This window comes from Dipodomys merriami, unplaced genomic scaffold (genome assembly GCF_024711535.1).
Source record: "Dipodomys merriami isolate MVZ:Mamm:240054 unplaced genomic scaffold, mDipMer1.0.p SCAF_1, whole genome shotgun sequence".
Classification (NCBI taxonomy): Eukaryota; Metazoa; Chordata; class Mammalia; order Rodentia; family Heteromyidae; genus Dipodomys; species Dipodomys merriami.
Genome location: NW_027202270.1, coordinates 54485975 through 54513138, shown reverse-complemented (window position 1 = coordinate 54513138; position 27164 = coordinate 54485975). Strand labels below are relative to the sequence as shown.

Below are 27164 nucleotides of genomic sequence, written 5' to 3'. Positions count from 1 at the left end.
AATTTTTGCCAGCCTCAGATGGTAGACCTCCTAATCTATAGTCTCTCATATAGCAGAGATCACAGGTACATGCCACATGCCCTGCTTGATGGCTGAGATAGGAGAATCTTTTTGCTCAGGTTGTCCTTGAACTTTGTCCCTGATCCTCATCTCCATATTCTGAGTAGCTGGAATTACTGGCATGAGCCACCACAAATGGCTTATTGATTCAAACAGGCTATACTAACTTTTTTCTGGCTGCCTTAAACCATGATCCTCCAGATTGTAGCCTCCCAAGCAGCTGAGACTATAGCTGTGACCCACTGTACCCAGTCTAATAAAGTGCATTAATTACAAAATTTAAAATATATTAATTTTCTTCACAAAAGCTATTGTTTAAATTTACTTAGTAGAAATAAACTTCATTATATATGGTCAACTTTTAGTTAAAAAATAATAAGGAATTAGAATAATTAATATTATATACTAATATATCATAAATTGACATTTATCATTAATCTTTCATATTTTAAAACATTTAAAAGCAATTATATTCAATTTTTCTAACATGAACAACAAATTTAGATATTGTGAGACAAATCTTAGAACAACATTTAACTTTTAGAGAACTCAGAAATATTTCAATGGAATACATATAAAAATAAAAATATATTTAAAAGTGCATTCTTTTAAATTACATTAGCTATTTTGTTTTTGATGGCTTTTAGTCCCGTAAACGATGTTATAGTAGCAAGAAAGCTGTAATTGCTAGCACAATATAGGACGGCTTCTTCGTAGTTTAAGTGAGGATCAGCAACAAACCAGTATTCACTTCCTTCAATTATAGTGGGAGGCCCATGAATTCCAGCACGCTCTAAAGAAGAAAGTCAGAGTTATGACTGTGCAGATCAACTGAAACCCTCTCAGCATATGTTAATGCTCAAAATTATTCATAAATAGTAGCTTCTAAGCTGGGATAATATCCCATCCCCAAAACAATTGTGTTAAAAGCTTGGTTCGTATCCACAATACTACTGGGAAGTAGGACTTAGCTGGAAGACTTCTTTTAGGGGACCATGGGATCCCGTGACCCCTTTCTCTTTTGCCTCTTATTTTCCATGACCTGAGGGCTTGTTACACCATGAACTTTCTGCTATAGGAAGTGCTTCCTCATTATAGGCACCAAAGTGACAGCCCCCCAAAACTGTGAATCTATGTAAGCTTTTCTCTTTTTAAGTTGATCATCTCAGGTACTTCGTTAAGAGTACCAGAAAGTTTGGAACACAGTAACCTTTTGGATTCCTGTCTCTTTCTGGCAGGGGCAGTGCTGACTGCAAGGAACTAAGGATTACTGTAGGAAAATCCAGCCTCATTGTTCATCCTATTCCATCTACCCACCTTCATTGCCTGGAAACTGTATTTCCCTTGAAGATGTAATAGAGAAGAAACTGGCACTTAAATTACTGACTACATAACATTGCCAAATAAGTAGCTTTGGTTAAATTTCAGTTTTCTTCACTTACCTGGATTATACCATTCTGGTGTTTTAGGAGTGCTGCCTGTATAAAGAAGAAAGCAAGTGGCTTAAATTTAGAATTTGATTACAGATTATAGGGTCTTTAGTGAAGTAGAGACATATCCATTCTGACCATACCATTTCATGTCAACTTATGATGACCCGAGTTGTGTTCTATAGGACTTATGCTAAAGTGGCATGAAAAAAGGCCTATATATTCCTAGCATTGAGGATATATCCCTGGGTTGTACCTCAGCAACACACACAGACATACAGACACAGACACAGACACAGATACATACATAGACACAGACACAGACACAGACACAGACACACACAGACACACACAGACACACAGACACACAGACACACACACACACACACACACACACACACACACACACACACACACACACACACACACACACACACACACACACACACACACACACACACACACCAGTAGTCTTTTATTCTATATCAGAGAAGTTACAAACAAGACTAAATAGGGGAAATACAACTAATAATCAGAGAGTGAAGCAGTAAGTGACAATAATGCAGATATTACACAGAAATACTTCAGGAACACTTCTTTCTAATGTAATCTGAATAACTATCTATAAGCCTGGGTGGTAAGGTTTACTGACTCTCAAGATCATATTGGAAAATGACAATAATTCAATATTAAACCTTTTGAGAAGCTGAAACAAAGCCAGGGGGACACCAATAGGTGACTCAGGATACCTGAATGGAATCAGGATATACAGTGTGCTAAGTAGAATTATAGGATTATGGGCCTGGCCAGTTGGATGGGTCAAGTAGCCTCACATATCTTTGTTTGCAGTTATTTGGCTGAGCTGCTTAACTTCCTGAGTGTCAATTCTGTGTTCTGTTAAACAAAACTCCACTCACAAAGGAAGTGTGAAACTCATGTGATCACCCTAAGAAGCACCTGCATAGCACCAGGTACAGAGTAGTGCTCACAGCAGCTCCCCCAGTACCCCTACTGCTTCTTGTCCCTTTGCATCCTGGCAGTAGACCATACTGGTTTCAAGTCCAAAACAAATGTGCTGAATCTTGAAATGACAGGTAAAAATGGCTGTTGTGAATTTTTCTGTATCTTTTCTGTATCTTCAGTAACCCCTCCTCAGCAAATCTATATCCTGTCCTTTTGGTTTTTCTTTCAGCCAGCTCTCTTTGTATTGGGCAATTTCCACCAATAGTGCTGTAAGTCAGTTAAAAATGGACAGTTTCTTGTCTATAATCTTGTCAGAGACTCTGGTTATTTTTGGGTTGGGGAAGCTATGTATAAACTTTAAATGTCTTTAAGTTAGTGAGAAAAAGTTTTTTTCTTTACCCAAGATTATGAATATACTTATAAAAGTATCAAGGAATATAATAAAATAGCTGTGTTTAGTTAGAAGTATTAAAGGCAATTTCCCTGAAAACATTTTATGGGCCTTATTTTTTTTACAGTCTTCTCAATTAAAAATGTATTTGAAAATAATACATATGCATATTGTTATGGCTACTTAACATGCATAAACTGTCAAAGTATTCTTTTTAAATATCAGATAACTAATGAGAGCCAGGTAGCACAAAGATAATAAGAAGAAAAGGCACAGTTAATTTTCCTGAAGAGGAAAATGTCTCAAGAAAACCAGAAAGGACAGATGCATACAAATTGAGCAGGCCTGTTATTTGCAGTTTTTACTGCAAAAAATATCCAAGCAGGTGAATGTGATACTTTGAAATTCAGGTATTATCAAAGGAGAGTTGACAAAACATTTAAATCTTGGGTCGAATTGCAGGTAGAGGTGTACAATCTGTAATTCTAGTTATTTAGGAGAATAAGGCCCAGCCCAGATCTTATCTTAAACAAAACAAACAAAAAACACTGAAAGTGAAAGGATTAAGGTCAAGGCTCCAGCCAGGTCTGGCAAGCCTGAGGCCCACAATTCAAATATCCAGTGTCACAAATAGAACAAAACAGAATAAAACAAAACTCCAGAATCATGCAATCGCTGATAGAGTAAAAGGACTTGGAATTGATTCAAATGATAATGTTTAGTTTTTTTGTTTTCCATCTGCACTGGGAAAGTGGGAATAACTACTGAGAAGATTTGTTTTGTTAACTGATATAGATTATCTACTAAATCATTTAATTCTACATATATGCAAGTTAATTCCATATATGTGTGTCTATGAATGTATGTATATCCCTGTATGTATGTATGTATGTATGTATGCATGACTTCCCTACTGAGAAGGGGATCTTCTGTTGTACTGAATGAACACCTAAGAGGGTATAGCAATCCTTAGAGAGTTTCCTAGCTCCCCTAAGGAGCCATGGGCAAAGTGGTCATAAGTATCAGGCCAAGTAGAGCAAAGCTGGAGGGCGGAACAGAGCAAAAATACTTTCGATGGAATGGTAGCAAATAGGAGGCTTACATTAGCACTTTGAACCAGAGACAATGTCCAAACTGATTATATACATAAATTACTTTCCTACTTTTTTGTGTGTGTGTTGGTTGTGGGGCTTGAACTCTGGGTCTGGGGGCTGTCCCTCAACTCTTCAGCTCAAGGCAAGCACTCTACCACTTGAGCCACAGTGCCACTTCCAGTTTTCTGGTGGTTTATTGGAGATAAGAGTCTCACAAACTTTCCTGCCTGGGCTGGCTTTGAACCGTGATCCTCAGATCTCAGCCTCCTGAGTAGCTAGGATTACTGGCATGCGCCATCAGAGCCTGATTACTTTCCTACTTTCTTAGGGGATGTTCAAATTGATTAATCAATAGCCAAGAGCCATCAGGCATAATTTCTTATCATAAGGAAAATCCTATCACTACACACTGGTGATAGGGTATTTTAATTCATTGCCTTGTGCTTGAGAGGCAAGTGTTCTACAAATTGAGCCAGGATCCAAGCCATTTTGCTATCTTTTAAATAGGGTCTCATTTTTTTTTACTGTAGTCAGCCTGGACTGTAACCTTCCTATTTACACTTTCCACATAGCTATTTTGACAGATGTATGCCACCATGCCCAGTTTTTCATTGATTAGAATGGGGTCTTGCAAACTGTTTTTGTCAGAGCTAACCTCAAACCACAATCCTTCAAATCTCTAGGATTCAATTAAGCATAAGCCACTTTGTCTTATTCATCTGAAGATTTTTAAAGGCAAGATAGTGGTTTTAGGAAAAAGGTGTCTTTGAGTAGACAACTCTATGATATACATTTTGGTTCTTTGAGAATTTATAGAATATGCTTTTAGTTGCAATGTTCTGTTTATGTGCAGTTCAGATACTCAGATATTTTAGATATTTCAACATGGCTTAATTTAAGATATCTAACATCTGCTTAATAATAATTTGTGGGATAAACCATTTTGTTAGCATTTCCTTAATATTTTCATAGCTATAAGCAAATAAAATAAAAGGACAAAATGACAGTCTCACCCTTTTTTTTGGTCCTGGGGATAAAACCTAGGGCATTACACATGCCAGAAAAGGATTTTGCAACTAATCTGTATTCTTAGTCCTTGGTTTCTTGAGACAGTTTCACTAATTGGTCAAGGCTGGCCTCAAACTTATCTGTGATAGCAGGTGTGGGCCACCAAGTCTGGCTCACTCACTTTTTTTTTATTAATAAGTTTTTTTTTATTGTGAAAATACCATACAGAAGGGTTGCAATTACATGAGCAAGATAATGAGTACATTTCTTATCAAGCACTGGTGGCTCACTCACTTTTCTTGTCTCTGAAAATTCTACTACTAATCTCACTCATTTCTTGAATTTGAATTTATATATGTATTAGCAGTTTTGGAATTCGTTGAAAATTGCTTCTAAATTTTATGAGTACCCATCAAATTATGATTTCTTGATTCCTGACTCATTCTTTCTAAATCATTTTTATCTTATGTTTCATTTTGCATCAAAATAAAATTCAAAATGATTATCTTTACTATTTTTATTGTCTTTCATTCTGAAATCTATTCTCCCTGAGTCCTATATTTTATCTTACAAATTTTTCCTTGATTGGAGAGTGAGATTATCCTCAAATTCCAGTAAACTAGTCTGCTACTATGAATAGGAGTCAGGCAATTATTTATTAACTGCAGTTCATAGGATTGTAGAAATCATAATTGTGAACTCAGAAGTGTCTATCATGTACTTCTAGTTCAGCATTCACCACATTAACCTCAGAAGGATGTGAAAAAGAGTAACAGCACTTACCTTTTGGAATCTGGCATACCCATTCCAGTTTTGTATCACAAGCAAAGGGCCACAAATAGGCAACTTCCCTGCCACTGTGAAAATGCCAGCCTCTTCGCCATGGCCTAGGTGTTACCTAAAGGAAGGAAAAGATTGCAGAATATTTGAACTTGTTGCATCCCTTAGGGAATACTGAACTGTAAGTCCTCTAGTCTTGATTCCTATTTTAGCTTGAACACCTAAAGATGAACAAACAAGATATTTAAGAGTAAAAGCCCGAAAAAAAACCTTCTGAGCAGACTGATGAAATATAAAGTCATGATTATGTCTGAAAAGCTTATTAGTACTCCTTTTCCTTCCACTTTTGTTGACATGACATTGTAAACTCTTGAAGTTTTAAAACTAGGGAAAAGAAACAAGATAGAAAAGAATAAAATTTCACTGGTATCCAAACATCAGATGAAAGTGACAAAAATCTGGGTTCTGTGGTGACATGCTGTTTCTTTTGTGCTGTCTGCCATTTCTAGGGTGCTGTTCATCTCACCTCACCCAGGATGTTCACTGAAAACCCCAGTCAGCAGACAGAAGAAGCTCTTTTCTCCTAATGACAAAGTTCTGGTACGTACTGTGGCCAGTGGGTTTAAAGGCTTCTTTACAGAATGCTACTGGGGCCAGGCCTGTTCCTCGTGCAGGCTGCATCTGTTAACACTTCTATTAGTTCTCTGGCAGGCTTTCAAAGCACTGTATACCTGGACATTCTAAATATGACACAGTTTATTATGTTAGGATGCCCATGCCATGATGCTGTAACAGTATCACTATGAAAAGAGTTACTTTAGAAATTGCTTTGCAATGGCTTTCTCAATTTTCACTTGCCAAACCTCTCTGTAGTTTTTTTTTTTTTTTTTTGTTGCAATACTGGGGTTTGAGCTCAGGGTCTTACAGTTGTTAGGCATGTAATCATACCCTTACAACCCCTTTTTGCTTTAGTTTTCATATAGTGTCTTGAATTTTTACATGAGTTCAGCCTTGGATTGTGATCCTTCTAAGTCTCCCACACAGCTGGTATAACAAACATGTACTACCTCATCTTGCTTGTTGGTTAAGGTGGGGAATCTCACTAAAGTCTAGGTTGGCCTTGAACTGTGATCCTCCTAGTCTTTCCTTTCTGAATAACTGAAGATACAGGCATGCACCATTGTGCCTAGCCCCCTTTCTATAACATTTCTGTTCTATTTTAGGCTACAAGTCTTGGGCAAAGTGAATATGTCTCATCTAACCTCATTTCCTTTTATTTTATGTACTAGCAGTTCCTTCAAATTGACTTTTTTTTTAATTTTTATTTTTTTGTGAACACACTGTACAGAGGGGTTACAATTACATGGGCAGGTTAATGCGTACATTTCTTATCAAGCATTGCAGCCTCCTCCTTTGTTTACCCTTCACATCCCTTCCCAGCCCCGCCCCCCCCCCCCCCCCCCCCCGCATCAACATTGTAAAGCTTGTTTTCGACAACTTGTACTTCTCATTGTTGCAACAGGGAAATTGACTTATTTTTGGTCCTGTGCTTTTTAAAGTACTTTTTTTCCTTCACTCTAGACCCTACACCTCAAGTTACCATAGCAATGTCTTGTTTTTTTTTATGCCTTGGTTAGATTTATACTATTTAAACTAAAATGTACCATAGTCTCTATAAACCATTCTACACTGCTTATTTCTATAAATACCTAGTCATACGGCACGATGGTTAAGGGTACTGTACTCACACAATTTTGGTTGCATTTCAATTTCAATTCTGTCAATATCTAATGTTGGGAAAGTTGCCACATTGGTCAAGTAGTAGAGAAAGAATATATGTAACATGCGTAGCCCAGTGCCTTGTTCTTTAAGTATCCTCTGCCACCACCACCATCACAACCACTGTCATTCTTAGCATTCTCTTATAACAAAGATTCCTGAGAAGACCAGAGACCCATGTTCTTGCAAGGTTGTCAGAGCCTTGTGTTTTGAACCCATAGCCCTACCCACTGGTATAATCACTGCTTGTTTAAATTGTCCTTGTCCTCCTAGACTGAAAGTTCTGTGAAGGCGACTACATTCAGTGCCTTGTCCTTTGTTACATTCCTAAGTGCCTCACAGCTCTGTGGACAACTTGCTATCAAATGGACAAATGAATGAATTCTGTGGAGGAAGCTGCCTAATGAGGATTTTCTCTTCCAGTCCTATCTGTTGCATCTTGAAATATGACTCAAGATAAACATTCCTCATCTCTTCCTGGTTCATTTCAGCTCCTGTACAACTTAAAAAAATGTCTGTTTTCCCATTTTAAAAAGTCATACAAACATCTTAAGCTGGCATCAATCTAATTCCCCATTTTTTTTTACACAGCATCAAATATAACTTTTTGATGTGTGTTCTGTGTTGCTCACTGCCTAATCTTCCTCCTTCCCCTCTCACCTTGTCTTAAACCACTTATGCCACCCAAGTGATGTCAGAGTGTGTGTGTGTGTGTGTGTGTGTGTGTGTGTGTGTGTGTGTGTGTGTGCGTGCATGCTGCTGGAAATTGAACCCAAAGCCTCACACACACTAATCATATTCTCTGCAGCCACTAAGCTGCAACCTCAGCCCCTGGAATTGTTATTTTCCCATGCAGATTTTCCAGCAGTGTACTGACCTTCACTGCAGCACAGTCTCTGATGTCGTAATCCTGCTGAAACTCATTTTCTATGGTAACAGTAGACACCTGAAAAGATCAGAGAGCCTTGAAAATTTAAGACTGATGTATAAAAAATTTGCAATTTAGATGTAATTTAGACAGCTCTAAAAACTCAAGCATGTTCATCTGCCTCAGAATGAAAATATCTTCATCTCTTTTTCAAAAACCATCATGCTAAGTCCTGAGAGGACTCAGAAAATGTCACAGATTTCCAAACAAAGGAAGCTGTAGTTTCAGAAGTGGCGGTTAACAGTGTAGTAAGTTCACCACTGGAGTCAGAAAAACAACACCTTGCAAAAGGCAATTTTTTTTTTTACGTGTATTGAAAGGTTCGTTATTTGATCACTTAATTTCAAACATGCCTCAATTTTTAAATGAAAGTTAGGAGTCTTACATTAAGAAAGAAGGCAATATAAGTTGATTCAACAGTAGTGTACAGTAAATACTGAATAAATGAAAAATTTACATCAGTCAGTGCTATATAAAACTTCTGTTTGGGATAATGCCAACATTTGAAATAATATTGAAGGATAATTTTGTCTTCACCAAACAAATTATTTTTCCAATAAAGACATTTTTTTACATAACTTGTGTTTAGTTAATAAAAACTAAAGTTTTCATTATTAAAAATAAAAGTTCAAAGAAAAACTTTGGTAATAAGATTATTTGTATTACCCAAGAGTACCACTATATTTATCTACTCTTTCTCCTTTTGAACCATATAGGGAGAAATTACACATATGGGTTTTATTTTTAAAAGTAACATTAGTACCTTCTTTCTTCTCATGCCATGTATGTGAATCTATCGTCACATCAATCAAGATGCACCTATATAACTTTAATTGTTGTATAGTATGTGGATGTATTTCTATTTTTAAAAATTAACAGGTAAAATTGTATATATATAAAACACATTTTAAAGCATATCATCATAAAATAAGTACATCTAGCGAATTAACATATGTGTATATCTGTCATAGTTAATCTGTAGTGAGAACACTGAACATGCACTCAGAACTTTTCAAGCATACATTATCATTAAGAATTATCACCAAGTGGTACAATAATAGATCTCTTGAACTTATTCCTCCATTTTAATTAAGCTTTTGTGTCTTTTGACAAACATCTGCCCTAACTCCTGGTGACCTCCATTCTATTTTAGAAGCCTATGAGAGCAACTGTTTTATTAGAGTCTATCTGAGCAATCATGTGGCATTTAGCTTTCTGTGCCTACCTTGTTTCAATTAATACTTCAACTTCAAATTCACCCATTTGTTGCAAATAGCAGGATTGGGGACTTAATAATAATCCCCAATTCTTCATTCATCTATTTACAGAAACATTGATTCCCTATCCTTGTTACTGTGAATACTGATACAATACACACAAGAGTGTATGCGTAAAACATGAAGAAATCTTCAACATATTGATGTCATTTTCTTTGGTTATATACTCAGGAGTAAGATTGCTTGATAATATTATAGTTCCATTTTGAATATTTTGAGGAACTTCCATATTATTTCCTGTAATAGCTGCCTCACTTGTACTCCAGCAGTTTCTCTACTTCCTCATTAAAATGACAGCCATTCTAGGTGTGAGGTGCAATCTCTGTGATGTTGATTTGTATTTTCTTGATGATTAGCAATGCTGAGAATCTTTTTAATTCACCTGTTGGCCATTTAAATGTCTTCATTTGAGAACTGTATATTCAAGTCCTTTGACCATTTTTAAGATTTGTTTGTTCTTTTGCTATTGAATTTAGTTTCTTTCATGTTTTAGTTATTAAGCCTTTGTTAAAAGCATAGTTAGAAAATATTTTCTCCCATTCTGTAGGCTGTTTCTTTGACATGCAGAAGCTTTTTAGTCTGATGTAACCTCATTTGTTTATTTTGTTTTTCTTGTCTGTGCTTTTGGAGTCACATCCAGGAAATAGTTGCACAGATCAATGTCACAGACATATCCTTCTTTTAGTAGTCTCATACATTTGGGTCTTATATTTAAATCTTTAATCCATTCTTAGTTGATTTTTTGTAAATGGTCTGAGAAAAATCTAATTTTGGTCTTCTTAATATGGATGTCCAGTTTTCCCAGGACCATTTATTCAAAGGACTCTTCCTTTTCCCATTGTGTGTTCTCAGCACTTTTGTCAGAAATAATTTGACTATAAATACATAGATTTACTTTTGGCCTATTTTTATTGCAGTATCATGGTGTCTTGGTTACCCTATCTTTGTAATGTTTATTTTGAAGCTCAATAGAATAACATCTCCAACTTTGTCCTTTTTTGTTCAATAGTGGTTGGGTATTCAGAGGTCTTTTGTGGTTCCATAAATATTTTAGGTGTGGCTGCATTATTTAATGACCAACTTAATGGCTGTCAAAATGAATACTCCTGTATTTCCTTCAAGAAGAAGGTATGACTTACTGGTGTATGATCACTCCATTCCCAGGATCCTTGCAAATCTGGGCTTCTTTTATTCAAACCTACCCACAGCCAACGCTGGTCACTATGTAAAAAGAAAATATTATTAAAATTTATGGACAATATTTTGTCAAAATATCCAGCACTTCTATGTTTAAAACAATGTAATAAAAAATATATAATGCAATTTAACCATGTAAATTTATTCAGAAAATCCTGTCATTGCCTGAAAAACACAGCTTCCAGGTATATGAAAAAAAGTCTTTTTTTTTTTTAAAATTAAAGAAGCTCAGGGACAGAATCTAGGCACAGAGTTCAAGCCCCAAGTAAGGTAAATAAAATAAATTATAGACATACTTGTAGTTCTTTGTGTACTACTTCCAAATGCCTTTCTCACTAACTCACCAAATTTAGAAGCTATCATCCTGAAAAGATAGATAGATAGATAGATAGATAGATAGATAGATAGATAGATAGATAGATAGATAGATAGATAGATAGATGGATAGATAGATAGATTTTTTTTTTGGTCCGTCGTGGGGCTTGAACCCTGGGCCTGGGCACTATCCTTTAGCTCTTTAGCTCAAGGCTAGTGCTCTACCACTTGAGCCACAGCACTGCTTCTGGTTTTCTGGTGGTTTATTTGAGATTAGAGTCATGTGGATTTACCTGCTGGGGCTGGCTTTGAACCGCGATCCTCAGATCTCAGCCTCCTGAGTAGCTAGGATTACAGGTGTGAGCCACCAGTGCTAGGCTATCTTTATATATACATTTTATACATTGAAATACATATATTCCAAGACAAAAAATTATATCACCTCATATAGTCTTAAGTTTTTCATGAACAACATTGAGTACACATGTAATTGGGGGGTGGTTACTTTACACTTTTAGTACATGATACTCAAGTGTATTCATTTTTCACTGCAATGTATTATTTCACTGTGCAAATAAACCATTGATAGCCTTTGTTTCCAAAGAGGAGGTGACAGGGAATCAAACATATCATTTCCTAATCATGGCCTGGTTGTACCCATACTTCCCTCTGCTGCTTATGTGAAGATCACTATCAATGTATAATAGATGGAAAACAAGTGGAGATGGTCCAGTGCCACTGACTAATCCAAAAGTCTTTTTTTTTAAGTAGGTTTTTTTTATTGTGAAAATACTGTATAGAGGGGTTACAGTTACATAAGCAAGATAATGAGTTCATTTATTATCAAGCATTGTTTCGTCCTCCTTTGTTTTTCCCCTACCATCCCTTCCCTCCCACCTCCACAACTACACTCCCCCCACCCTCCAAAAGTCTTTTGAATGAATTTCTATACCCTTATAAAGCAGCTACAGAAAAATCACTATATTATAAAACTAGATTTTAAGTTATTATCTTTGTATGAAAGGAAAAAAGCTATTCTGCTTCAAATTTTAAGAGAGAAAACTGGTTACTCTAACCTTTTACAGCAATATTTTGTTTTCAGACAAATGTTTTTCAGACAATATTTTCAGAGCACTTTAAAACAATATCTAGTAACACTACCACATTACTTTTAAATGAAGAACTAACCATTTGGTTAAATAAAAAAAATTAAAAATAATTTAATTCCTACTGCCCATTAAGCTTAAAGTAAGCAAATACTTGAGTTGTTCTAAGTAGCAAAGAAATACACCAAAGGACTATAAGGAGAAAACCACTTTAGTGCTTATCTCCAACACTTCTGTTTTGCTCATTGCTCAACACACTGAGCAAGTGTAATGATGACACAGTCCTAATATCTGTAATTAGGGAGGTGACATATATAAGAACATAGAAAATGACCACTTATGATAGCTACCACATGACTTGATTTTTTATTTTTTTATTTTTTGTGAACACACTGTACAGAGGGGTTACAATTACATGGGCAGGATAATATGTACATTTCTTATCAAGCATTGCAGCCTCCTCCTTTATTTACCCTTCACATCCCTTCCCAGCCTCCCCCCCCACCCCCCCACTCAATCATCCCAGCCTCCCCCCCCAACATTGTAAAGCTCGTTTTCGACATGACAACTTGTACTTCTCATTGTTGCAACAGGTCCACCTGTATCCTTAAACGACTTGTTTTTCCCCATCTCCTCTACGAGTTATACTGATATCAAATATAGTGAAAGCAGGGGTTATACAGTGGGGGAGGGACATACAAAGCTACAAAGAGATAATCTTATAAATGCATTAGAAACAAATGCATGAAAGGAAAAAAAACATTAAAATACATATCTAAGGGTTCATTTTCCTAACATCACATTATCTGACCTTTTCCGCTTGACTCATACATATACTAGACATTGCAAATAAGGGAAACCATGGGACCTATGTTTCTTTGGGCCTGGCTTACTTCACTGAATATAATTTTTTTCCAAGCCTTTCCATTTCCTAACAAATGAGGCAATGTCATTCTTTCTGATGGAGGCATAGAATTCCATTGTGTATATATACCACATTTTCTTGATCCATTCATCTACTGAGGGGCATCTGGGCTGGTTTCATATCTTAGCTATGGCAAATAATGCTGCAATAAACATAGTTGTGCTGGTAGCTTTAGTGTGGTCTTGTTTGTAAACATTTGGGTAAATGCCCAAAAGTGGGATTGCTGGGTCATAGGGGAGCTCTATGTGAAGTCTTTTGAGGAACCTCCATACTACTTTCCAAAGTGGTTGAAGAAGTTTACATTCCCACCAACAATGAAGTAAGGTTCCCTTCTGTCCACATCCCCTCCAGCATCTGTTGTTGTTAGAGTTCTTGATTTTTGCCATTCTAACTGGAGTGAGGTGGTATCTCAATGTTGTTTTGATTTGCATTTCTTTTATGGCTAGGGATGTTGAGCATTTCTTCATGTGTCTCTTGGCCATCCTTCTTTCTTCTTCAGAGAAGTTTCTCTTTAAGTCTTTAGCCCACTTATTTATTAGGCAATTGTTTCTTTGAGGATTTGTTGTTGGGGGATTTAATTTTTTGAGTTCCAAGAATATTTTAGTTATGAGACCCTTGTCCATTGTATGGCTAGTGAAGATCTTCTCCCAATCCGTGGGCTTTCTGTTGATCTTGCTAGCTATGTCCTTTGCCATGCAGCTCTGCAATTTCATGCAATCCCATTTGTCCAACCTTTCTTTGATTTGTTGTGTTTCCGGGTCTCTATTCAGAAAATTTCGGCCTGAGCCAAGGAGACCTAGGGTTTCTCCTATTCCATCCTGTAATGTTTTCAGAGTGTCTACTTTGACTTCGAGGTCTTTGATCCATTTGGAGTTGATTCTGGTGCAGGGTGATATATAAGGATCTAGCTTTAGTTTTCTACAAGTAGTTAACCAATTTTGCCAGCACCATTTACTGAAGAGGCTGTCTTTCTTCCATTCTATTGTTTTAGCTCCCTTATCGAAGATTAGATGGCTATAGGTCTGTAGGTTCATTTCTGGGTTTTCAATTCTATTCCATTGGTTCTGAGGTCTGTTCTTATGCCAATACCAAGCTGTTTTGATTACCATGGCTTTATAGTAGAGTTTGAAATTTGGTATTGATATTCCTCCAGCAGTGTTCTTTCCGTTGAGGAGCGTTTTTGCTATTCGGAGTCTTTTATTGTTCCATATGAATTTTTGGATTGCCTCTTCTATTTCCTTGAAGAGTGAGGTTGGAATTTTGATAGGTATCGCGTTGAATTTGTAGATAGCCTTGGGAAGTATTGCCATTTTCATGATGTTAATCTTTCCAATCCAGGAGCATGGGAGGTTTTGCCATTTTCTAAGTTCTGTTTTAATTTCCTTTTTCAAGATTTTAAAGTTTTCATCATAGAGGTCCTTCACTTCTTTGGTTAAGTTAATTCCTAGGTATTTTATTTTTTGTGGGGCTATTACAAATGGAGTTGCTTTCCTAATTTCAGCCTCACTTTTCTCATTGTTGGCATACAGAAAAGCCATTGATTTTGGGGGGTTAATTTTATACCCTACTACTTTGCCAAAGTTTTGAATCAGCTTGAGTAATTTGGCTACCACATGACTTGTATAAAGTTCATGGACTATGAAAGTTCAGAGAATGTGGCTTAGTGATAAAGTGCTTGCCTAGCATGTATGAAGTCCTAGGTTTGATTCCTTAGTACTACATAAACAAAAAAATAAATAAAAGAAATTCTGTTAAAAGATGAAAAATTAAAAAGAAAGTTCAGAGAAAGAGGACTACAAGAAATGCGGGAATGAATGTTCATGAGGCTAGGAGACAAATGACAGTCTTCAAAGGATGGTTAATACATTTTTCTAGCCCAAATCTGAGTACTTCCCATGGCCTGCACTTGGATTGGCCTTGAAGAAACCTTGTAGGCATCCCAAGGAAGAATATATCCACAACATGGAGGAGGGAACATACACTTAGGTGGTCCTTTCCTCAGAAATAAACAGGTGCACTTTCCAAGGAGATACCTACAACATATGAAGTGATCATAGAAACCCAACATTTTCTTGGCCTCCAATTTCACTTGAAAATGTACCTTTAAATTTGTTTTTAGGCATCTTCAATAGAGATGCCTAAATAGAGATCAATTATATTTTTATGATTTAATCTTTTTGGCACATGGTTACCTTTGGCATGTATAACGTAAATACATGGAATGCACAGCTACAAGTCCGCAGGAAAACACATTAAGCTTAAATTTTTACAAGATTTTCTAGTGAATTAAAAGCTACAACAAAGTCAGTTTTAAATTACATTCTCACCTTTTAAATTAAAAACTGCTTTTCTTTATCAATTTCCTTTGTTTAATGTTCTCTAATGGTTTAATATCCATCAGTATTTTCATTTTTTCAATTTTTTTTTCCAATGGAGTATTGGGGATATGGTTTAAGTGGCGACATGCCTACCTAGCAAGCACAAGGCCTAGAGTTCAAATCCCAATACTACATACACACAGAGTATTATTGCAATGAAACATAAGGACAGTTTCATTTTGATTTTCATTATTACACTGTGGATTCCAAATTGTGACTTTTTGATAAATCCAGTAGAGACACTTATGTCCACTTTAAATTTAGTCACTATAAGATGAATTTGCAGTTTGCTGTTTCACATAATCCATATTCTCTTACTTGGCTTTCTAAACCACAGGGTCTAGATAATTGCCATACAGCATAATTAAAGCCAGATGGCTAAAATATATAGGAGATTATACTTCTTCCTTATACTTTCTTGGCAATATAACTTCATGTCTCCCAAATCCCTTTGCATATTTTATTTGGGATTGGGGAATTTGTGTGAAATTTTGCTTTACCCTAAAGGCATCATTAAATATTTTACCTTCCTACCTAATCTTTCTACAGTCCTGGGTTCTCAGCCAGGTTTCCTGCCAGTCAGTGCCCTCCTCTCCACGCCCCCACTGCACACACACACACACCGTCCTACTGACAAACTTCTCTGCCTTCAAGCTGATTTGTGGCTTCTTTGCTGAGTCTCAGAGAACAATTTCCTAGAAATAACTTTGCTCATTTGCTCAAAACCCCTATAATCTCTACTATTTAGATCAAAGTTAATTTCAACCTCGGGTTTTAGTTTTCAACTTCATTTTGAGGAATCACTCTTACAGAAAATACAGAAAAGGATAGCTACATATATGTGTATGTGTACATGGGTGTGTGCATGCATGTGTGTGTTTCAGAGGTGGAAGATAGTCCTGAATTATAACTTGTTCCAAGTCTGCTCTGCTTTGGAAATGACATGATTTATTAACTTCTAGTGTAGATAGATTTTAGAAAACTGGAGGGTAAAGGTATACATTTGATCCTAACTGGGGAATCAAGACAAATTTCTCTTTCTAAATTTCTCCTACTTCAAGCATGATGTATATCGTTTTAGGCTATTAGGCTGAAGAGACATTGCATAAAAGGTTAATGTGTGTAAATAAGTTAAAATTCCTATTCTCAATCCAATTTCCTGCTGAATCTGGTTGCTAAGGAAAACAGTATCTCAGCCATAGCCCCCAATAAATTCTATTTGAGGATAGCTCTTGAGCCTGTAAAGCCTAGATTTCAATCTAAATCCATTCATGCCTCTTCCCAGGAGGTAGAGCACACAGGCTAAATCAGTGCAAACAAGGCTTTCTTCTCTAAATCCCACCACTATTCTTGGTCTACAATGACTTTCCCTGTTGGGCTGCCATTAAGAGTTGCAAAGATCTTAAGAGTCTTAATTACTTGGTGCACCATGAATCCTTTTCATTCAAATACAAATAGAGACGTTGAACATAAATTGTGAGAAGTACACCAGTAATCTGATTTAAGTCCTTGGCATACAATACAGAATTTGGGTGGGCAGTGGACATCTTGCTGAGAAAGGTCAGTTTCTGCAGTAAAGGCTAAAGCAACACAAGGAGTAAAGTTTATAATCCTTTTCCAATGTAAAAGGGTCTGCATCCTTCCTTGCCTTAAAACCCTGGTTAAAATTTTGTTTTAGAATATGTTCTCTTCCTAGGTATAGCACAACAACATAGTCTCTAACAAATCATTATGCTGTCTGCTGCGATGAGAGTAGTACTTATAAAATAGGGTTCTTGTGGCCATAGGAATTATAGAGCTTTCCCCTTGTGCTTTTCTGTTTTTCAAATTCAATACATAATGATTAGAAAAAAAAATTAAGCCCAGGATCTATGTATAGAAATGGATGAAAATATACTGTTAACTGTAATTCGGCTTTGATGTGATTTAATTTTCATTATTACTTTTTTATATTTACCAAATGTCACACATGAAATTTTATCACTTTTTAAATGAAAGTTACTCTACAAGTGTAATTAAAAAAAAAAAGGCATGCCTGTAAATTCTTAGCTACTCATGAGGCTGAGAACTGGAGGATTACAGTTCAAAGTGATCATGAAAGTTTATAAATTATAGTCACTAAATATTAAGTATATGATTTACTTATATATTAAGTTAAAAGCAAATAAATTTTGGCAGATGAGTTTTCAGTGCCTATTAACGTGATCAAATAATATCTGGAGTTTTAATTTATTATTATTTTTATTATACAGAAAGGTTAACCAATTTGTATAAGTCAGGTATTGAGTACAGTTCTTTTTAGACAATGTCACCCCTTCCTTCACTGTTCCTCAGCTTTCTCCTTCTCTCCCTGCCCACAGTTCCATAGTTTTCCACACAGTATACACTGAATACCATGATTGCATTTGTTTACCCTTTGTCACTCTACTTGACACAAGAAAAGCCCCAAACCAAAAACAAAAACCATCACCAACAACAGAAAATGCCCCATGTTTCCATTTCCTGGAGTTTGTTTAAATAAATAGTACTGTAAATGTTCAGAGGAGTTATGCCTTTGGATTCCTCCCTTAAGAGTATCCTCCTTTAGTATGATGCTGTAGCAGTTTTAATTTTTAAAGAGATAGTTTTTTGTTGGAATGACTAAAGTTTTTTGTTTTTTTAAACATGTTATGTCCTCTTCCTTCCAGGAAAAGAACATCACACTCTCTGGACTGAATAGGTATTAATTACAAGGTCAGTTTTAAGTCTTGTTCAACAATGTAATAGTTGGATAACTCAGACTTAGTCAAAACTGATGATACACTGATTCTTTTCCCCCTTGCTTTATGTTGAATTTTATTCTTTGCTAAATTATTTTATTATGATTCTATATGAGCTCTCCTCCCATTCCTCTATTATACATTCATCATCATAAAATTTGAAAATTTATACAAGCTGTATGGAAATGTAACAACAAATCTCTGTTCCTATAATAAATGTATGCTAACCAAATACATAAATTTATATAATCTGTTTCTAAAATATGATTTCTAGGTAAAATAGTAATTTATTATACTCATTTTTCTCACAACTGCTTTATCTTTCTACATTATAGTTTTAGTTACAAATGAAACCAAAATATGGTTTATTAAAAGATGCTTCTCTTTCAAGATTAGGATACTTTGGTTTTACTTCTCCCCTTTTTTTATTGAAAAGGTGATGAGCTGGTTACATGGTTTTATTTTTTATAATTACAATTCTAATTAGTTAAACCTAGCACTATATTCTTATGTTATATTCTGTGTTTGAACTCATAGCCTTTGGTTAACCAGACAGTTGCTCTACCACTTGAGTTCTACTTCAGTCCTTCTTTGCTTTAGGTTATTTCCTTATGTGTTTGCCTATTGCCAGTCTTGAAATTCAACCCTAATTTTGCCTCTCTCATAGCTGGGATTACATTACAGGCATGAACTACCATGCCCGGGTGTTTGCAGATAGTATCTCACTAATGTTTTTGTCTGGGCTACTCTCAAACCACAATCCTTCTGATCTCTGCCTCCTTAGTAGCTGGCATAAGCAACTACACCCACTGAGCTTTAAATTCTTTTATAATAAACTACCTATTCATGTATCCTTCATTTTTTAATTCATCTTTTGGCTGAAATGTCTTCGAAATTTTTTTCCAATAAAGGAAAGTGGATGGTTTATTAATTATTAATCTCTTCACCAATGAATTGTGTACCAAAACAAAATAATACCTGCTAAACATTTTCCACTTCAAAACTCTGAATTATTTAGCCTTTTTTTTTTTTTTTTAAACTCTGGGCCTGGGCACTGTCCCTCAGCTCTTCAGCTCAAGGCTATGCTCTATCACTTGAGCCACAGCACCACTTCCAGTTATCTGGTGGTTTATTGGAGATAAAGAGTCTCACGGACTTTCCAGCCTGGGCTGGCTCTGAACTGTGATCCTCAGATCTCAGCCTCTTAGTAGCTAGGATTACAGGTATGAACCACCAGCACCCAGCAAAGATACAATTATTTAAACATCTTTTCCATTTAATGTTTCAAAAAAGCAAGCTTGTCATATTTTGTGTGTATGTGTGTGTGTGTGTGTGTGTGTGTGTGCGCGCGCACACACACACGCATGTTGGTAAACTCATAATTTTTGCTGTTTTCTTTGAGGCCTTTGTTAGATTTTAAATGATTGGGAAAATATTCATTATGTTCAGATAGATGTTTCTAGGAATTTACTCTGATATACCCTGAATCCTTTTTGTCTTGTTTTAATACAATTTTGGGTCTTCTTTTCAGTTCAGAGAAGTGAGAGAAAGCAACTCTTCTCCCCTGATAGCATTACCTGACTAAGGGTTTCTATATTGTCTTTAAGGACATCAAGAAATTGACTAGGATACTGTGTTCCACCTAACACTAAAACCACAATGGCTGTATCATCATTGATTGCTATTCTTACTGCCATTTCTCTGAGTAGGTGTCCACAAGTGGCTGCTGTGGCAACTTTCTAATAGTGCCCTGACTGTACATACAGACCCATTACCTACCTTTCTATGTTTATATGTGAGTGTATGTGCATGTGTGTGTGTGTATTCTGTACATGTTGTTTTATCATGCTGTTCATGTTGTTTTGTCATGCTTGGGGCCTAACAAATGGTAGGGAAACACTCAATTACTAAGCTATACCATTTGTGTATGTGTGTGTGTGTGTGTGTGTGTGTGTGTGTGTGTGTGTGTATTTTGTACATATTGTCTTGTTGTGCTGTAGAACAAGGGGCTTCACAAATGGTAGGCAAGCACTCAACCATTAAGCTATACCCCCTGCTCTCAGTGTATGTGTGTGTATGCATGTGCATGTCTGTGTGCACACTCAAGAATATAGATGGCTTAGATCAATTCATCTCTTCACAAATGAAGTTAGTTGGGGCTAATTAAATTGCTTAATTGTTTGTTGTTTATTGCCTTAAGATCAAACTCTTTCCCTGACAAGCAAAGACATTCCAATTTTATAACCAAATCCCATTTTCTAGGACTGGGAGTATCAAATAGAGAGCACCTGTATAGCACTCATAAGGGCTTCAGTCCAATACTGAACAGGACAAAAATCCAAAACCACAAAACTAAAACCAAAACAAACAACTTCCATCTTCTAGCAGAGCTGAATAATTTATTTCTCCTCGAGCTTATCTGCATATTCTGTTTTCATACTTTTGATTCTACTGTCTTATCCTTCAAAGAAACTACCTACCATCTAAGAGTCAGTCTTCTTGACATTTTGATACCAGTAACACTCCCTTCTGCTAATAGTTCCCAGAACCTTCATTTATGTTCCAGGTGTTTTGCTATCCTTTTCCTTCTCCTGCTGTTGAACTTCACTACACAAAAGGACAAGGACTGTCTTGCTTATCTTAAAATCTCTAATGGCATCTTGCACAGAAGAATGATTGGTGTTACATGACTGCTAAGCACTGAATGGCCTCTAGGTCATAAAACATGTCGACATTTTAGAAGCTCTCATTCTAGAAGTATTACCTGAACTGTTCCCGTAATAAGTGAAGAAATTCTTTTATTTCATTTGTATGACTGAAACTTGGTAGGTGTGCTCCGAGCGCTTGGCAGAATCTTTCGGCCTCTTCCCAGCTCCTCTTTCTCACAATTCTTTCTATATGAAATACCTTAAAAATACAACATTAATTCTGCCAAAACCATAAAATACTCACAGATTTTGAAGTCTGTGATAGTCAAATAAGTGGACCCTTAGATTCCCGAGGGAGTGATGAAGATCCAAGTCTTGCTCAGAGTGTCAACTGAAAGCTTATAGAGGTGCTGCCCACCTGTTCAGTGGGATGGTCCCACTCAGCCAGGCTGGAGGACTGCTCCAACAAGACAGCATGATCTCTGCTTACCTAGGACTTTGAAAGACAAAATGAACCAGCAGCCAAAGCAATAAAAGGTACCTATGATGTTTTGGAAGTAGACTTCTATAAAGAAAGGTACTAACAATGTAATTACATATGCAAGCACCATGCAAAAGAACAGGAAGATTTTCAGATGAAGACTCAAAGAGCCACCTGTGCAGCAGTATGAACACCGACAGAAGGTAGAAAAATCAAATCTCGCCATTTTAGACTATGTCTCTGGCTTGTGATGAAGAATTTTAAGCCAAAGGAAGCATAGTTATTTCAAGGAAGAAAGAAGGGGAAGACTAGAGGAAAACATGAAGTCAGGCCAGGCGTTGGTAGCTCAGGCCTATAATCTGAGCTACTGAGGAGCTGAGATCTGAGATTGTGGTATGAAACCAGCCTAGGCAGCAATGTCTGTGAAACTTATTTCCAATTAACTACCAAAAAATCTAGAAGAGCTGTGGCTCAAGTGATAGAGCACTAGACGTAAGCAAAAGCAGCTCAGACAGTGTGCATCCGTGCACACGTACTTTCACAAAACCAAAATGGGCTGATTAATGGTCCTATTTCTTTAGCTCCCTTTCACATAATCACATACTCTTGCCATAGCCTCCTGGTGGCTGGAGTATGGAATATACTTCTCTGTGCCTCAGCAGAGAAGTATGTGGTGATTGTTGGGATATTAATATAGGGAAAGTGAGCAGAGGTCTGAAAACTGCTTGTGTGGTTAGGCTTGCCTTCTCAAGATGCATGAGAAAATAAACTTCTGATAGAGGCTAGCCTTTAGCCTGAGTTGTAGCATACAGGGTAACAGATCCCATGTCACAGCTGCAGACCAGTACAGCTGACCTCCAGGTGGAAGGCTGAGTCAACTAGTCACTCTACACCTGGCCCAACTGTAGCTGAACCAGAGATGGGTGAGTGTGTGACGAAGTGTTGTCACTGCTCTGCTTGAGGTAGTATCTAATGGTTTATTTTGGGGTAGTATCTAATGGTTTATTTTGAGGCTCAATGACTGATACAGACCCACAATTAATTTTTTTAACGTAGTAGGAAGTGATAGAATAAGAATTAATGGGTTGTAAGAATCCTAAGCATGATGTCAGCATGGCATGTAGTGCACGCAACTTGCCAGAGGTAAAGAAGTATGAAAAAGAAGAGTCCAATCTAGCATGGGTCCTGCTGTTTAAGGTAATATGGTAGGTCCATGAAGCCTTGCCAAAGGCTCTGTCCCCCCAACAGGTCTGTTAGGTTGTATATATGCATGAGGAGGTGAATAACTTGTACAAGAAGTAAGATAGTAGAAAAATAGCTAACTCTGTTAAGTATCCAATGAGAGTGGTCCCTTACCTTGTAACAAGAAAGACTGGTGGGGAAACTCTGCCAGCCTTCAGGACAGGGGTCATCAGGCTTGGGGGCTGGTTCCTCAGGCTCCAAGGGTGCACTTATTTTCTTGCAAATTGAGAGTGCTCTGAAGTTTCTGCAGTCCTTTACCTCCCATTTGCCTAGAGACTTTCCAGTAGACATAGCCACACACCCACCAGGAGATGCTGGGGTTAAATTGGAAAGTATAATTAAAAACTAAAACTTAAATTTCAAACATTTCCTAGTGTTTAAATAAATATAGTTGCCAAGAATAATAATGATGATAATGATGGGTGTTACTGAGAAATGTTTACTATCTGTCATATGCTATACTAAAGAGATGAGTTAATCCTTAGAGCAAATCCATAGGATAGATTTTGGTTGTCATCACTGAGGATACAGTTCAGACCAAGTGACTTGTAATGGTCATACTCATAAGTTGTTGATCCAGGATTTGAACTCCGTCTGCTTCTAGAGCAGTATCCCAAACCACTATACTGCTCAAATAACAAATGTGAGCAGTTTTTAAGTAGTTTCGTTAACTTTGAAACAAAACCTTCCAAGACTCAGGCCCAAAGGAAGGCCTGGTAAAATGAAGGTAGAAAAAGATGCATGGAAACACGTAATTGTTTATCATTTTTCCTATGAAGGCTATGAATTTATTTGCTCATAACAACATTAAAGGATAGTTTGTATTATCAGATCTATTTGTCTAACAAAGAATAAATGGATTTCTCATGCTCACAGGTAGTAATATGTGGAGCAGGGATTTCAACCCCATTTATCTGGCAAGAAGCCATGCTGTGTCCCCTTTCCAGTATATCACATTGTGTGAAGTAGGCAGAGTTCAAGAAGAATCACATTGAAAAGTAATGAGAACAACTATCTCACCAAAACAAGAAGCTATATAGTATCATATGAGCAGCAAGAGGCACCAAAAACTACAAAAAATAGTACATGCCACCCTGCACAGGTGTGCTATATTTGTTCTGATCATCCATCCATGGCTTGCTCATGATAGGTCAAGCTAATTGGGAGCTGTAATGGCAAAGAGAACTTAACTGAAGGCTTTCTAACTCTAGAAACAATCTACTATTCTCCATCCCCCGAGGCTTATTCACCAAGAATGGGACATTTATTCTACCATAGTTGAGTATATATGAATCTCCTCTTCTTCTTCTTCCTCCTCCTCCTCTTTTTCTCTACTGTTTTTTTCTTTTTAAGACATAGTCTTGCTGTGTAATCAGTTTGACTATGACCTTAACCTCTGGAGTTCTGGAATTAGAGGTGTGTGTCAATGCATCTGGCTTTACTAAATCTCTATTTTATTTATTAGAATATCTCTATTTTAAGTGGAATTTAACCAAGAATAACATCTACAACCTCTGTCTTCTTCTATAAGTAAAAGATAATTTTATCATTACTAATACCACTCATATGATGGTTATTACCATGCATATAAATTTTGTGGGCATTTTCTATTTCTAATATTGTGTTCAATGTTAAGTTCTTATGTTCCAGGCTCTATGCTATAAAACTGGCTTTGGAAGTTGATTATAGTGGTTTCTGCCTTACTCCTACCTACTTGGGAGGTAGAGATCAGAAGTTAAGGTCTGAGGCCAACCCAGGTGTGAGAATCCATCACACTTAGTGGTTGGCATGATGGAACATGTCTGTTAGCTATAGGGGAAGCACAATGGCTGGGTGCAGTGGCATTTGCCTGTTACCCCTAGTGACACAGGGAAACACAAATAGAAGGAATATAGCCCAAGCAATCCTGGACATAAATCAGACTATACCTTGAAAATAACTAGGGCAAAAATAGACTAGAAGTGTGGCTCCAGTGATCAGAGTACTTGCCTTGCAAGAACAATACCACCAAAGAGGCTTTATGATCCTATTACTAACACATGAAAATATAATTATTTGGTGAGAGAAAAGGATACTTATAATTCCAATCTTATTCAAAGCCAAAATCCTCTAAAACACACTGACTTGAAAATAACCATATGCATTTTGCCAAGTAAATCACATTTCTAAGCCTCTGTTTTCTTAACTATAAAATCAGAAGGATTTCTAAGGCCCTTTCTGGTCAAATCTTCTTTTTTTTTTTTTTTGTCGGTCGTGGAGCTTGAACTCTGGGCCTGGGTGCTGTCCCTCAGCTCTTCAGCTCAAGGCGAGCGCTCTACCACTTGAGCTACAGCACCACTTCCTCTGGTCAAATCTTCTGATTATATGACAATTGTTATCAGTACTCCATGTTGAAGAAAGATGAGCTGACTTTCAGAATGACTTACCTCACAAAATATTGCCTTCATAATTCTGAGAATAACAGAAATAAAGATTCATTTGGAGAATGAAGTTAAGAAGCAAGAGAGATGATGATTCTATTTGGGACTTTCATAGAAAAGATGAAAAACTCATATAGGTAGTTCTAGCTCTGTACCATTGGAAGGTGATTTTGGAGAAACAAGTTTTCTAACTTCTTTCTTTGGCTTATTCTCAAGGATTTAGTAGTAAAGACAAAGCCATTATATCTTCTTAAGGTTTATAGACTCCAGTTCTAAAGATAATCAATCCCCACACCTTTCAATAGCAGGTGAAGGATGTATTTGGTGAGGATGCTGTGTTTCTTTGGTCACTGTTCACTACTATAAGATATAAACACTCACCTGGCTCAAGAAAATTCCAGTTGGAAAAAGTTATAGCCTGTTTTATTCCACCAACAGTTGCCCAACTATACTCTCCACGGGAATCTACATCTCTCAGGCCAGTCCAGAAATATTTACGAAGAGATTTAGCATATTTTTTCATCATATCATTCAGATATTCTTGCTCAAATCTACAAATAAAATCAAATAAATGTTTCACAATTACTTTAACTAATTTAAAGAAACTATTTTTTCTCCTTAGGGAGATCATTTAGCCAAAGAACTCAGGAGTTAAAAGCAGCACATGTTTACTGATGATCACACCTGCTGGTGATAGTCAGATTGCAATTTGTTCCAAAAGGGACCTCATCCATGTATATCTTGTAACAGGATTCTCCATGTCTCTTCCAGCCCTACATCAGAATAGAAACATCAGTATATCATTCTCCAGACTTGAGGATGTCCACTGCACTGACATTTTGACTAGTAGGAACTGAGGATGTGGCCAGTGAATTAATACATGTGATAAGGGTAGGGTGCAATTTAATATAAGGCCTCTAGAAGATTTTGGACCCAGGTCAGTCAGAAGGTGTGGGAGCATTCTCTTTACCCATGGTCACTACAAGAGTATAATAGTGGTTGGTTGGTTAATTAGAAGACTGATTCGTTGATCTGATAAGTATTTGAACTCAGGGGTTTTGTGGCTTTTTTGCTTTCAGCACTTGAACCATTTATTCCCCCAGTTCAGCTTTACCTAGTTAACTGGAGATAGAATCTCATAGAATTTTCTGCCCAGGTTAGTTTTGATTTAAGACCATCCAGTTCTCAGCCTTCTGAGTAACTAGGATTAAAGGAATAAGCCACTGGTGCTCAGCTGGCTGGCTTATTTTTGAACAGGAATGATATTAGTGGAGGAAGTAAAGGTACCAGAATTGAAGACAGTATTCCTAACACACTTATGGAAATTCATGAATAGGTAAGTCTCTCCTGTAAGAACACCAATATGGCATTATTCCTTGCTTTTTGGCTTGCTCTAATGTAAGTGAACAGAAGCTCATAATTTTTTGTCCAAGTTGGAATTGTTCAAGTTTCAACTCCCATCTGTAGCCAAGAAGGTGTAATTGTATTTATGAAAATTCATAAGGGTATTTTACATACCTCACCTGCAGGACACATCTTGTCAGACCTGGTATCATTCATTTTTTCTCCTTTTTTTTTACAAACATATTTGAGTTTCTCTTCACATGACTGGACTTTCCACTGACCTAGCTTTTTAAAAAGAGAAAAAAACACTTGCTCACAAAGAAGTTATTTGCATGATGCTCAATTGATTCCACAAAAATCATGAGTGTGGGGAGAAGTCTGTGGCTCCACAGCTCATTATCTCCTCACTGCCTCTAGGGTCCAGGGTGGATAAATTTCCTATCTTGTAAGCATAAGAATAAAACCAGCAAAGAACACTGAGTGGAGAAGCTGAAGAAAGAATCCAGCCCATAGGACTCTACTTTTCGTGAAGGCATGAACAAAAGTTATGCAGGGGTTACAAACTGTGGGACATGTCAGCTAATCTCCCTGTCACTTTCCTCCTATGCATAAGGATGATGATGGCTACAAGAACTATTT

The 27164-nt window shown here is 36.8% G+C and overlaps 1 protein-coding gene and 1 long non-coding RNA gene across 4 annotated transcripts in view; one reads left to right on the top strand and one right to left on the bottom strand.

Annotated features, from left to right (window-relative positions):
* The window catches only part of LOC138827118 (uncharacterized), a 43307-nt gene extending 36898 nt beyond the window's left edge, over nucleotides 1-6409 (top strand). Inside the window, exon 3 of the long non-coding RNA XR_011371975.1 lies at nucleotides 6236-6409. This is a non-coding gene — a long non-coding RNA (uncharacterized lncRNA). The remainder of the gene's footprint in view (nucleotides 1-6235) is intronic.
* The window catches only part of LOC138827026 (CD302 antigen-like), a 112239-nt gene that overhangs the window by 58820 nt on the left and 26255 nt on the right, over nucleotides 1-27164 (bottom strand). For all 3 annotated transcript variants that reach the window (XM_070022564.1, XM_070022538.1, XM_070022548.1), the window contains exons 9-18: nucleotides 26700-26810; nucleotides 25866-25954; nucleotides 25563-25732; nucleotides 22876-23075; nucleotides 21155-21297; nucleotides 10850-10931; nucleotides 8383-8451; nucleotides 5730-5844; nucleotides 1503-1538; nucleotides 678-853 (exon numbers count right to left, since the gene is read on the bottom strand). In XM_070022564.1, the coding sequence (XP_069878665.1) occupies nucleotides 678-853; nucleotides 1503-1538; nucleotides 5730-5844; nucleotides 8383-8451; nucleotides 10850-10931; nucleotides 21155-21297; nucleotides 22876-23075; nucleotides 25563-25732; nucleotides 25866-25954; nucleotides 26700-26810 (1191 nt within the window). The remainder of the gene's footprint in view (nucleotides 1-677; nucleotides 854-1502; nucleotides 1539-5729; nucleotides 5845-8382; nucleotides 8452-10849; nucleotides 10932-21154; nucleotides 21298-22875; nucleotides 23076-25562; nucleotides 25733-25865; nucleotides 25955-26699; nucleotides 26811-27164) is intronic.